The sequence below is a fragment of the Elgaria multicarinata genome, chromosome 18 (genome assembly GCF_023053635.1).
Source record: "Elgaria multicarinata webbii isolate HBS135686 ecotype San Diego chromosome 18, rElgMul1.1.pri, whole genome shotgun sequence".
NCBI classification, from domain to species: domain Eukaryota; kingdom Metazoa; phylum Chordata; class Lepidosauria; order Squamata; family Anguidae; genus Elgaria; species Elgaria multicarinata.
The window spans coordinates 646,082-659,213 of NC_086188.1; the positions used below are offsets into that span (position 1 = coordinate 646,082).

Consider the following 13,132-nt stretch of genomic DNA (forward strand, 5'->3'; position numbering starts at 1 on the left):
AAACATTTTCTTACCGGTGGAGGTTCTGCAGCTCCCCGTTCAAGTCAGCCCCAAGAACCCAACTCTGTACTGTGCCTGCACCCTAGTGCAAGAAGTGCAAGGCTATAGGAGAGCAGAGCCCCGGACAGCGTGTGTGGTTTCCTTAAGGGTCTTTGTGGGTCTGATGCAGAAGGCTCTGATGCCAACAGCACTCAGCTCATAGGCAGAAAACAAAAGTTTTTGACTTCTCAGAAGCGTAACACTGGGAGGCAAAGTGGTGTCTGACACCCAACAAGTTCCTGTTCTTTATTAGGTGCGACACGGGACTGAAAGAAAAGTTTAAAACGTGGAGGATTCACATGCAGACTTTATTGTCATTGTAGCTACATTAATGGAGTACACTGAATTTAAATATCAGCAGGGAAATATCAAACAGGGAAAATGCTACAGGGAAGGCTAAAACCTCATAGCTGAAACAAAGCTAGAAAAGGTTTAAAAGTTCATTTCAAGGCAAAATGTCATGTTTCTAAATGACTTCACCACGGGTCAAGCAAAGAGAATTCTGGAGTGCCTGTGCTTAAGATTTAGCCAAGAAAACCAACACGTTTAATAAGGAGCAAGCGCTCCTGCTTCTCTGATCTTGAGGCTGGCAGGCAGTCAGGGATGCAACTTAGAAAAGTATAAAGGCACCCAAAGACCATCAGGGTTCGTATTTCAACTGGCCATACTGTTCCAGAAGGAAAGCTTTGTAATGTTCCTATACTGGAGTGAACCTTATGTGCAGAATAACAACAGAGTTACTCCGTGTCAAAAGAATTCAGCAAAATAGCCATGGTATCACGAAGACGCAGAGATTCAGCAATCTTAATGGACTGTCTTCTAGGGGCAGATTTATTTCACACGGACCTCCCCCTCCCCCCCCCCCCCCCCACATGGCAGCTTTCTGGTCAAGCTCACCAGAGTTCACAAGGCAAATGTTACAACCTGCATCCTTGGGAAACAATCAAAATCTGGCTTGAGCTAGGACATGAAGCATCAGTGTCCCAATCTTCAGAGGCTATATAAGGAACAGACACTAAATGAACAGACACTACAGGACATCATGGTTTTTTTCAAGAAAGAATACATGTTTTACGTTATTATAGTGCTGAGAATTCAAGGCCTTTTTCTTAAGCCTTGCTCTCGCCTTGTGGTTGTGGCCCTTGGAAGATGAACCCATGGCCATGTAGGAGTAAGGTGTTGGGTTTGTGTATGCTTGAATGTGGTGTGAGGACTACTATGCAAGCTGGTTTGGCTCTGTGGCACACTTGATCTTAGTGTCCCCTGGCTTACGAACCCAGATATAGAAGCTGTTCCCTCAAAAAAGTCCAGGATTCAAACTCCAGTTTTTGAGACTTGGAGACAGGGTAACTTTTGCCTTTCTGGAAACAGACAGCTCAGCCTAACAGATGGCTTGGCTCCTAAACTATTTCTGACATAGCAGTGTCATCCAGAGCTCTTTCTACTGCTTAACTCATTAACCTGACCTTCAAGTGACGGAAAGGACGTTCCATTTGCAGCACCCCTAGAAGAAAGTTATTTTCCTGCTTAATCCACGGAGTGGCCAAAAGGGTCTCAGCCCAGTTCGAAAACCAACGCTGTTCTATTTAAGCCAAAACCTTTCCAGCCACCCCTTGTAGTTGAGCTGCTCAGCTCCAGCAACAGATCTAACTTGTGCAGAAAAGGTAGTAGAACTAAACCAACGTTTACCATGGAACTGCTACGGAAATACTCTCCTCTTCAGAATCACTGGGATATGAAGGCACGAGGCTTCATAAGACCAGTCGGTCCTCTCCCCCTTCCTGAATCACTTGGCCGATGGACGTTTGGTCTTGTTGCTTTAAGAAACACTCCTTCTTGCACTCCACGAGCAACTGGAAATCTCGCCACATTTTCACTTGCTTCAGATTTGGGCCATGACTTTCCCGGATGCCCTTCTGCTTCTCTCGCAGTTTCTGTTGTTCAAAAGAAGGGTCAAAACCAGACTGACGAAGGTTTACAAGTTGCAACAGTCATCTCACCCACAACTGGATGTGATCGTTTCTTTTTCTTACCTTAGCAATATAGATCCCACCGCTGGGATCTGAAGTCGTGTATCGCTCCAATGGGCAATAGCTGCTCCATTCACTTCAGCCGTATGCGGAGCAGCCACTGCTGGCGCCTACAACTCCGGGCACACGGAGAACCTGCCTTATACAAAGACAGGCTGCAGCTGCCTGCGGCTGTTGTTGCATCTAGCTCAGTGCTGCCTAGAGGCGGGCAGGCCGTGGGCCTCCCAGGCTCCGGGTGGGGCCTTTCGCAGCTTGGGCCTGGGCCCTCCTACACACAAAGCAGGTGCTCTACTATGGAGCGGAGCTGAGCTGTGGCCCTTTCTCTAAATCAGAGGAAGCTCCCAAGTTAGTCTATGGAGTAAAAACCGACGTTTTTTCTTATGTACCCCAAGTTAGTCTATGTCTGGGTATTTGATCGCAATTCTTGCAAAGCAGGACCAACACCGGGTTAAGAGGCAAGACAACATGAAGCATTTTCAGGACTACAAACATGGTTGGTCCCATCTCTGTTATTTGTTTGGGCTGCACTTATCTTGTAAAAGTATATCAGGGTCACTGACTTCCAGACTCAAGACTCCACAATCTGAAGTAAATTGTGCTCTTGAAATTAAGAAGACCGAGAATAAAATTCCACAAGGGATTATGTATGTAAACGTATAACACTTGTATAACTGGATTTGTGAGGGAAAGAAAGAAGAAGATGAAAGGGTTGTAGTTAACACAGCTATATCGACTGCGCTATAGTTCCTTTTTAAAAATATACCAAGGGCAACAGCTGGAAAATGCATCGTCTTCAGCCAATGGCCTTATATCCCACATCAAATTTGATCTAGCAAAGCGTCGTCTGCATTATGGTATCTTATCCCCGGGGTTTCCGGGGGTGGGGAATGTGCCACTTGTAAAAGATAGCCATGCAGCTTCGTCATTATCTGGAGGAAGCGGCCTTTAGAATTGTTTGAATAGTTTATTTTGAGACAGCAATTTCTCTGTGCTAGAATGGAATGGTTCTTAAGGGCTACGCATGAACTATGTTGCATTTTCTAAAAACAGGAAAAAAATTTAAAAAAAATTGTAAGAAATCCGTTGCTTACCTTTCCAAGGTTTTCTTGTTCTGTGATCATCCGGGAATACTGTTCCCTAAAGAAGACAATGAATGCATGTAATCATAACGCAAAAGAACATCTGACATTCATACAGCACTTTTAGAGCTCCACATGCATGGGGTCAGAAACCTTCACAACAGCCCTGTAAGGTAGGTCTGTATCATGATACCCATGTTGCAGATGGGAGTCTGAGGTTTTATTCAAAGTTGGGTCTTGAGTGGATAAAATCCTTCATTATGATGTCCCTTGTTGTTCGAGAACATACTTACGTATATCTTTCCCACCCTATTCCAAGGGCAAGTGATAATAGTCCTTGTCTCATAACCTCCTCAGGACCACACTGTGAGGAAAATTACATGGAAAAGGAAATACGTTTTCGGTGAGGGGGTTTGGCTCTCGCCTTTCATTTAAACCCTACAGACGATGCTCTCCATCACCCTGGTTTCACAGATCTCATTGCACTTCCATACAGGCAAGCATCGTCTGGATAATAGAGCTCCATGATGGGGTGGAAAACTGATATTAAACTGGGAGTTCTACTGAACGGCAGGAGGAAAAACAGTCTGAGCGCACGTTCACTGAAGATCTCGGCCATAAATGCTTCAGGGGAGACTCCTGATTCTGCCACCTGGAATGATTGTTCTGCTCCACTAAAATCCATGCAGGTCTTGGCCTCAGCATCTGTCCGAACAGGACTTGCGTCCTAACCTTGATCAAGGAATGACTACATGAGCTTGACCCCAGGACTGTAAGGCGCTTCTGAAATGGCTTCCAATCGGGAAACACGTCTCCTGGATCCGTAAGGAGGACAGAATCCAACCAGGCCCTTGTGCCCCCAGTGCTGCTGCAATTGTTAGGTGGATCCTGACAATCCTGTTGAGCAAACAGGACCCCCGGTTTACACGAGGGAGATGCAGCACTCCCTAAGGGGAGCCCCCAAACACTCGTTCCTGGAAAGAGGCCGGTGGCCGAGCGCCTTCATGTGAGCTCTGCTGACAGGCCGCCTTCCAGCAACGGGAGTTTCTGCTCATTTCTGGCTGCCCCTGAAGCCCCGGACTGCTGCTGTGCGAGCGGCAGGGGCCGCTGGCGCCACGGAACGGGTAGGGGTGGAAGCACAGCCAGTTACGCTCCAGCCCCACTGCTTCCAATGGGACAAATAAAGAGGTGATGGATTTCAGTGGGATTACGGTGTGGCTGAGTCTGGATCCAACGCTATGCATCCTATCAGGCAGCTGCTTGTAGCCTTCCATGTGGGAAGGCAACAAATGACAACCCCCTGCCCAGTCTTCAGGGTCTGTGCCATCCATTTGCACACTCCTGCCCTATATACTAAATGTTCTTCTATTGGGAGATGGGATTTGAGCCTGGAACATGTTTACTCCCACAGCCCAGGATATCCGTCTTTCTCATAACCTGCAGGCAGCTGTTAGAATTTCTGCCAGGACCAAGATGACCTCGATTGCCCCCGAGAGAGCACATTGATGGACATCCTACCCAGCTCTTTGGGTACTCCCAGTGTTCTTTAGCCCTAAGACTGGCTTTTGAAAATTTATTAATGGGAAAGGAAAAAGAAAGGCATCAGAAAATTAGGTTTTTGAACGTCAGCTTTTTGGCTATTTATAATGATGCCTGGAAAGAATGCAACTTAATTTTGAAAGTTAAAACTATTTTTAGAGAACAAAATTAACTTTTCACATTCCTCACTGCTGACTCCATGGAACAGAGATGGGGCTGGGGACCAGAATTAGGGCATTTCTGGTTCATTAAAGCAAACCAAAGTTCTGCTTTTGGGTTGTCTGAGCTCAGTTTACATTCCAGGGCTCACAAGAGAGACATCCAGCCTTGAACGGGTTTCTAGGAGCTCGTCTTCCTTTGCCATGCTGCATGTATTTAATCCTTGCCTGCCCCACCGCCTCTGATGGCGAGCTCTCATTTCCTGGAGCATCTGTGCACTCGCTTTGATTTTCAGGGGGACGTGGGCAACCCACCGTTCTTACGGCTCACTCACCTCGCCTAGAAGCTTCCTGGGCTCTTTTTCAGTGACTAAAGCGGAAGTGCGGCAGGAGGGAGGACACAGTGGGCGCCTCCGAAAGAGAGGCACCTTTTACCCCATGACGGAGGAGTGCCCTGTTGTGCATATTTGTGGCTCATGCTACTCCCACAAGTGAGAGACTTGGGCAGGCCGAAATCACCAACATATATGTACATGGCCTTCTAGGTATGGATGGACGAAGACATCCAACCCCCCCTCTCCACAGGAAGCGTGCTGGTATGCCTTGCCCACTCTAAGCTCCTGGGTCCCAGCATCCACAGGGGCCCCAAGAAGGACGGCATTTTAAATGGACACAAGGCACTGGCCCGTAAAATAGCCTCCATCAAAGGGCAAGGGCAAAAGTATTCTGCATACAAATCAACAACAACAGAACCAAAAGGCATGACCACCGAGCAGAGAAACACTGGGCAAGTAATTCGTACGGCTGGCAGGTTCTCTGCATGAATCTGCTAACTCCACCACAGCTGCTCTCCCATTTCCGCTTTAGCGCTTAGCCTTCCCCCTATTTCTCTTCTCAGCATTATTCCTCCGTCTACACAGATAACAAATCCACTGCAAATATTTAGGGAGATGTAATCTGGTCGCTGTCCCTGGCTGCCCTTCAATTTGGCCACCATAAATGGAGACTTGTGAGATAAACAAGCGACGTAAACATACTTCTAAGATCTCCGTGTTTCTCCTTGCAGCCCTGTTTTCACGTGGGAAGAAGCCTAAATTGAACCACAGAATCACTGCTGAGGACACCGTCTACTAAGCAAATAGCACCTCCGCGGAGGGAAGGAAATTTGCAACAGAGAATTTCAGGGAAACTTAATATGGCCCGATTTCCCCTGGTTCAAGGCTAATGACTTAACCTCCCATTTCTGAAAACGCTTTGGAGTTTAGATGTGCTTCCAAGTGCTTTTACCTGATTGCCTTTCTTCTTTCCTGTTGATCCGAAGAGACATACATCTTCATCTCATCTTTGGCACGCTGGAGGTGCACTTCTAGAACCTAAGAAGACACACAGGGATTTATGCACCAAGCACCCTTCCTGCTCACAGAGTCTCACGGAAATAGCTGCACACCCAACCCTTCTGCAGACTTACTCTTTTCATGCTGTTGGTATGATGATAGCGGCTTTCCTCCTGAACACACTCCTCAAGAAGGCCCTTCACCGCCTGCAGGAGGAAGGTCACAGGCAAGAACACAGAACGTCTGTTGCAGGGTGCTGAGCCCCTCTCAGCCCGAGGGCCAAATTCAATTTTGGGGAAGCTCTTGGGGGGGGGGGGCATTCCAGGAGTGAGTGGGGCCAAAGGCAGAAGGACTGGGGTGAGAAGCACCATATAGGGTTCTTAAAGCTCTTACTGCTAAGTAACTTAGAAGCATCTCAGCCTTTTAGAAGCCGGGGGCTGGGGGGAATGTACACAAGCAAGGAAACTACCAAACAATAGATGGTGGGGGGCAGGGGAGGAAGGAGAAGGGTGTGTGACTACCTGGGGAACCCCAGAGGGCTGACTGGGACCCCAGGTTTGTCCCCCAGGCCTGAGCTTCCCCATCCCTGCTCTATAGCATGAGGACCCTTTCCAAGGAAAGGGTGCTCCTTGGATGCAGGCCCAGAATTACACAGAATTCAGGGCTGGGGAACTGGTGGCCCTGCAGATGATGTTGGACTCCAGTTCCTATCATCCCTGATCAAAGCATGGCTGAGGCTTATGGGACTTCGGAGTCCAAAAACATTTGGAAGGCCACAGTTCCCCTCCCCGCCATGGCAGAGACAACGTGATCCGTGCCCTCTCCTCTTATCCCAAGAAAGAACGGCTGATGCGTTTGGTTGGGCCACGGCTGGGCACAAGCAACCGCTTCATCCTATGGTCCCACCCTCCATGTGCAGGCTCCCCGTAGTTTGGCAAATAGTCATCATTGCCCAACCCAGCTGTGTAGGTGAGCCCCAAAAGGCCATCAGGAAGATCCCACCACTGTGGCTTCGTGGAGAAAACTGGGCGTCAGCAGTGGAGATGAGACAAGGAGCACCATTCTGTCTGGCTGTTTTACCTGCTCCAGTGCAGACCGGTTGCTCTCCAAGCCTGCCGCACAACTGTCGTACTGGGATTTCTTCTCTCCACACTCTTGGGTTAATTCCTGGTAGTGGAAGGAAAGGCAGAAGGGGCGCATGAAGTCCCTCAGCCTGTGGCACTCAGGCAGATCATGTGCTTGTCAGCCTCACTCTCCCACCTCCCAGAGGGGCTTACATAAACCAAAGAGACGTCTGAGCCCCGCTGCTTATGGGGCACCCCCACCAGCCTTGCACGCTGAAGGATCAATAGCCTAAATTGCAACATAGCTTACAAGTCCCATTCCCCCACCAAGCTTTATATATATATATATTTATTTTTCAGGATCTTTAATGCTGTGGTGGGTTACTTTGCTATCTTGCTTATACCATGGCATGGATTATGAGCTAGCTGTATTGAAATTAAGCTTGCAAGAGTTTTTTAAGGGTTGTACTCCTGCACAAACAGTTTGTATAGGTATTGTGAACCGCCCAGAGCGCTTCGGCTATTGGGAGGTATAAAAATGTAATAAATAAATAAATAAATAAATTTACATGTGCCATGGAATCACCATAACCTCCCATATGTCCCTGCCTGGAGGCTCAGGTCATCTTTGGAGCCTGTCCTCTGGGGAAACCCCCCCCACCAAATGAAGCTAGGCGTGTGGCTACCAGAGAAAGTGGCTGTCCACTACTCTTCCACTTACCCGTTTGTGGAATGCCCACCCCAAGGAAGCTTGCCTGGCGCCCACAGTGTTGTCTTTCTGGCGCCAGGCAAAGGCTGTTCTCTTGTCCCAGGTATTTACAGAGTGGTATAGAAACATGATAAATAAATAAAGTAACAAGCAACAGATATGCTGGCAAAAGGACAGCTACCGTCTAGGCTGTGCTGGAAGGAAATGGAAGGCGGACTATGCCCCATTTGGCAGTGAAGCAGAGCATTTAGGGTGCTTTAGGGTGGATTCCTGCATTGAGCAGGGGGTTGGACTCAATGGCCTTGCAGGTCCCTTCCAACTCTGCTATTCTAGGATTTGCACAGGTTTAGGCGGCCTTCCTGAAGTTGGTGTCTCCAGATAGCCGTGCTGGCTGGGAAAGATGGGACTTGCAGTCCAACACTTCAGGAGGACACCAGCTAGGGGAAGACTGTGTAAACAGTATCTAAAATGATTGTTTCTGCCCACGTTTTAAATTCACTGGAGGGGGGCATTGGGGAGAGGAATATATTTTGGGGGTGTAAGACAGCAGGAATATCTCCAATGAACATAAAAGCTACTTTGCGGGATCAGATCAAACGCTCTTCTAATGTAACCTTCTGTTTTTAACAACCGTCAACCAGATACGTTGGGGAGCCTGTGAGCAGGGCGTGAAGGTGACCGTCCCCAACATCCGGCCCTCAGTGGCGGGCAGCCTCTAGACGCGGAGGCTTTGGTCTTAGTCATCAGGCCAAGAGTTTTGTAGGTGCTTCGCACAAAGCATTAAACCAAGCCAGAGGGTTCTCCGATTGTTCCAGGATGCTTTGGGCACCATAGCTTATGTCTTGGTTTTATCCTAAAACCCAGTCACTCAAGCCTTTTTTTTTTGTTCCAGAGAGGCTTAGACTTGGGGGGGAAACCCAGTGAGAAATAGCTGAACGCACGAATCCAACTGGCCACCTTCACAATACATGCAGTTTGGTCCAGAGGTTTATCTGGTCACAGAAAGTTACGGAGTGGCCCAGAGGGGAAACTCTGACCCTCATACTGCTGTAAAAGCAAAATGGCAGGATTACGTTGAGAGGTGGCTTTGCCCCATTCTAATCAGCCCAGTTGTGTTCCAACAAAACATTAAAAAAAAGTCTCCTTCACTCACCTGACACTTCTGGCGCAACTGCCTTAAATCTTTGATAATTGGAGCTAGGCTTGACTTCTTATCAGCCACCATAGCGTTCAATTTTTTCACCTGTTTGATGGGAGGAAAATGCACTGCGTGAATGTGCTATTAATAGAACAGCAAGAAGGCTTGAAATGGGAAGAACGGAAGACTAGAAAGGCAAATGGAGGGGGAAATCAAGCAAGAGGTGACAAGTGGAGATGCGGCCCTCCTGCCCAGCTGCACCCACAGTCATGCTGGTCAGACAAAACAGATGATCCAGGGAAGTGGCAGGTTGGTGGAAGGTAGGAACTGAGTATTGCCAATCCCTCCCACTCCCCCCACCCCAGTCTGTAAATAGTGTGAAAATTCACCATTTCGGACATGTTATCCAGAGTTCGACCCTTCATTTCATCCATCTCGCTCTTTACTGCTGACACTCTCTCCAGCTCCTCCTGTGTATAGCTGTATCCAGAGATACCCTTTTTATCTTCAATTGTTTGCTGGTAGCAAAAGAAGAAGAGCACAGCTTTAAATATAGGACACTCTTTCCCCACCGAATGCCCTCCAGATGTTTTAGGCTACAACCGCCACAGTCCCTGAGCATCGGACATGCTAGCTGGGACTGATGTTTGTCACCCAAAATGTCTGGAGGGCACCCTAACTAGGGGAAGGCTGGTTTAGAAGCTACTGGAAGACGAGCAGAGGCCGGAAGTCCATATACACCAGTAGCTGTGGAACGTGGCTGGAAAAGTGCTGTTGCACCTGTGTCCTGCTTAGGGGTTCCTGGTTGACAGCCACTGTGTGAACAGAGTGCTGGGCTAGATGGATCCAGCTTCAGGGCTCCTCTGATGTCCTTATGAGCAAATTAGTTCTGAATTGCAACTCCAGAATCGTAAGGAAGCCGTATGTGAAGTTGTGGAATGCCAAAGGTTTGTTTTCGATGAAGCTATATGAAAATAATTAAGAACAGGCCAATTACTGTGCCAAGACATCTCTCCTTAAAGGCTATTTGGGCTTCACTGGGCCAAAAGAGAAACTGCTTAGAACAAGGCCTACTTTTTTTGTTTTTAATAACTAGCTGCATTTGTGGTAATCCATGCAAGTTCTTTTAAAGTCTAACATGTAATGAATACTGTAGCTTGTTTCAATTAAACTGTATCAAAGCTAAAGCAAAAAACCGGATTGAAGCCAAAGACTTCACTTAAGATCAATCTTTTACCGCACGCGTGTCAACATCTTAAAATTGCATCACTCAACACGTCCAGGTGATGAATGCTTGGCTGCTTCCTGAAAAGGCGCTGCCCTTTCTACCAGACTGTCCGGTAGGTTTGGAACGGCCTCCCAGAACACCTGCAGAATGCCGCCAGCCCCTCACATTTCTCCATTGCCACCTTTCCCACAAAGCTTTTGGGCCAATCTCCTCATTCCCAGGCCCTTCTGCAGCGAAGCCAATGAACAAGCTTGGAACTGACACAATTGCATATTCTTTCCCGATCTAGCCCCGCCTCCACGTCTGCTGTTTCCCCTGCATCAAATTTTAGATTGTCAGCTTCTTGTATTCTGCAAAGCACCGATGGGGCTACATGATAAATAATAACACGTATTGTAGAAAGGGTGTGAAAGCAGAAGCCCCCCTCCCCAGCCTTCCACGGTACGGTCAGGAGCAGAGAACGGCCCATTACCAACTGCTGCTGTATGTCCTCATGCCGCTGCGTTAGGAGCTCTTCTGTTCTCTGCAGGATGCCGTACTCAGCCGTAATTTCTGCTATTTCCAGGCGCTTCTTCTTATAAAGTGTGTTTTTGCTTCGAAGCTTATTAACATAACGCTTAAACTGAAACAAGATAATAGGGGTGTTTGAAATGCAAAGACACATACACACCCACACACCCCAGAAATCTTCTTTGGGGCCCAAGTATTTCGGGAGAAATCAAAGTACGTTTTATTTTAAACAGGTATGTGGTGTACACAAGCCTTGTAAGAGTGAAACATTGTGTTCCTTTTAAAGAACAAATGCTGAAAGGCTGAGATGAACCCAACCTGAGAAACCCCCCAGAGCCACTGTGCGTTCTATAAAAAGCGCCCCAGGCAAGCAGCCCATCATGAAACCAAGCCAGTGCCTCTGCCCTCCGGGGCAGTGCCAAGGCCCAGGCTTGGTCCACCTTGCGGTGCTCCTGCACCTATTTTTAAAGCCAAAAGCTGCAAACATTTTTAGTGAAAGAACAAACCCAAGTATTATTCAGTGTGTGCTCTATGAAGAACAGCCTTTTGTGCTGTGCGCCGTTCTGAGGACAAGGTCAGGAAAGGTCACAGACGTCACACAACTTAACAAAGCAATTGTTCGGAAACTGTCCTTAACGAGGTTTGGACTATCATGGAAGTGTGCAAATAGCCATGCACAACTACTCTGCTTATTCCAATGGGGCTTGCAGAAGAATCTACTCAGCAGATTATTATTACATTTTTGGAGTCCATCACCCAACCCTGTCAAGGAAAATATCTGGAAGACAAAAGTCTGCATTCCCTAGGAATGATAAACTTGTAAGTACATTACTAGCCCACCCACACCTAAGTTGTCATCTGTGGCACATTCATGGCCTAAACAAAACAAAACTTCCCTGTCTGGTTGCCTGGAGGAAATTCTGACTCATCACAGCTGACTAGACTTTACCAGTCTGCTCTAATACCTGAGCCTAATATAAAGGCCAGGCAAATGCTGGAAAACCACAGAATCTGATCTTGCCTGCAGAACGGACAATCCTGATCGTCTTCGTTTTCCTTGCATGTGCATTTGATAGGCTTGAGAGTGTGCAACCAAGGCCTCGAGGAACACTCCAAAGCCAGGCCGGCAGCAGCTTGGCCGGATTTCTAATGCTCTGCTGCCCCTTCCTATGAGTCGCAGATGAAACGATGTAAACAAAGGACACATAATGCAATGATTGCTCAATTGATACAGGTCACATCATCCATCTTTCCCTCATACAGAATCCAGATTAGTTTTGCAGGGGTTTTAAAATTTCTTTTAAAAACTAACAAGCAACAAACCCATTTTTATTAAAATGAAGGATGAAAAATAAGAATGGCTAAATAAAACTGGAGGTGAGAGAATATGAGCAAAATAAATACGTATTTATATTTAATCTCAAAATATACATATTTTATGGTATAAATCCATTAAAAATACTGGTCAAAAAGATATTATTCAAACATTTTTGCCCACTCATAGGCCTTCTTTTCCCAGGCAACTGGATGCAAAGTTTATTTATAAGATGCAAATGCACTGGGCAGGAACAAACTGTTGGCACTTGCCTTAGTTTTGAAAAAGAAAAGAAAAGAGCTAAATCGGCCTTTTAACCCACGTTCTTTAACCTAAGTTAGAGATGCTCTCGGGACACGCTGAGAGCAAAAGCAAATCATGACTCTTCTTCCCTAGATGAAAGCTTGCTTTAAAAAGAAATGGCCCAACAGCAGGCTTCAGTGCAACTTTTGTTAGAAAGGTGGGATATAAATAAATGGTGGTGGGGGGAGGTTGGAGAAGGTTAGCATGGAAAGATGTGAACTGAATTATCCTAATTTTTAAAAGAATCAATACATCTTGCATAGCTATGAACTGTGGTGCACTAAAGGTTGTTGAACTACTACTGCACTGCAGCCTCCCCTAGCCGGTGCTTTGCAGATGTGTTGGATGACAATTCCCAGAAGGCTGGCTGCTGCATGTTGGGAGTTGTAGTGGGACACATCTGGAGGCCACCAGGTTGGGGGAGGCTATGCTACTGTAATATGGTAGCTAAAGGTATGAGCGGAGATGTCCAAACCTTCCCACTCTTGGCAGTGGCCCTCATCCGCAGGGAGAGAATCATACTGGCCCGCCTTATAGGCTTGTTGTAAAGGGCCTTGCTACTGCAGCCCCGCTCAACATGCACACACCCCCAACAGGTTAGTTTAGGGTGCAACTCTTCTCCAAAGGAAACAGACCCTCTGCGTGGACAGCTCCGGCCTTCCCACTGCTTGTGGAAGGAGAGGAAA

At 47.3% G+C, this 13,132-nt stretch overlaps 1 protein-coding gene across 1 annotated transcript in view; it reads right to left on the reverse strand.

Annotated features, from left to right (window-relative positions):
* Positions 1-952: 952 nt before the first annotated feature.
* The window catches only part of IFT81 (intraflagellar transport 81), a 37,846-nt gene continuing 25,666 nt past the window's right edge, over positions 953-13,132 (reverse strand). Inside the window, exons 12-19 of the mRNA XM_063143910.1 lie at positions 10,791-10,940; positions 9,480-9,608; positions 9,106-9,195; positions 7,260-7,346; positions 6,314-6,385; positions 6,133-6,218; positions 3,161-3,206; positions 953-1,973 (exon numbers count right to left, since the gene is read on the reverse strand). Of these exons, the coding sequence (XP_062999980.1) occupies positions 1,791-1,973; positions 3,161-3,206; positions 6,133-6,218; positions 6,314-6,385; positions 7,260-7,346; positions 9,106-9,195; positions 9,480-9,608; positions 10,791-10,940 (843 nt within the window). The 3' untranslated portion in view covers positions 953-1,790. The remainder of the gene's footprint in view (positions 1,974-3,160; positions 3,207-6,132; positions 6,219-6,313; positions 6,386-7,259; positions 7,347-9,105; positions 9,196-9,479; positions 9,609-10,790; positions 10,941-13,132) is intronic.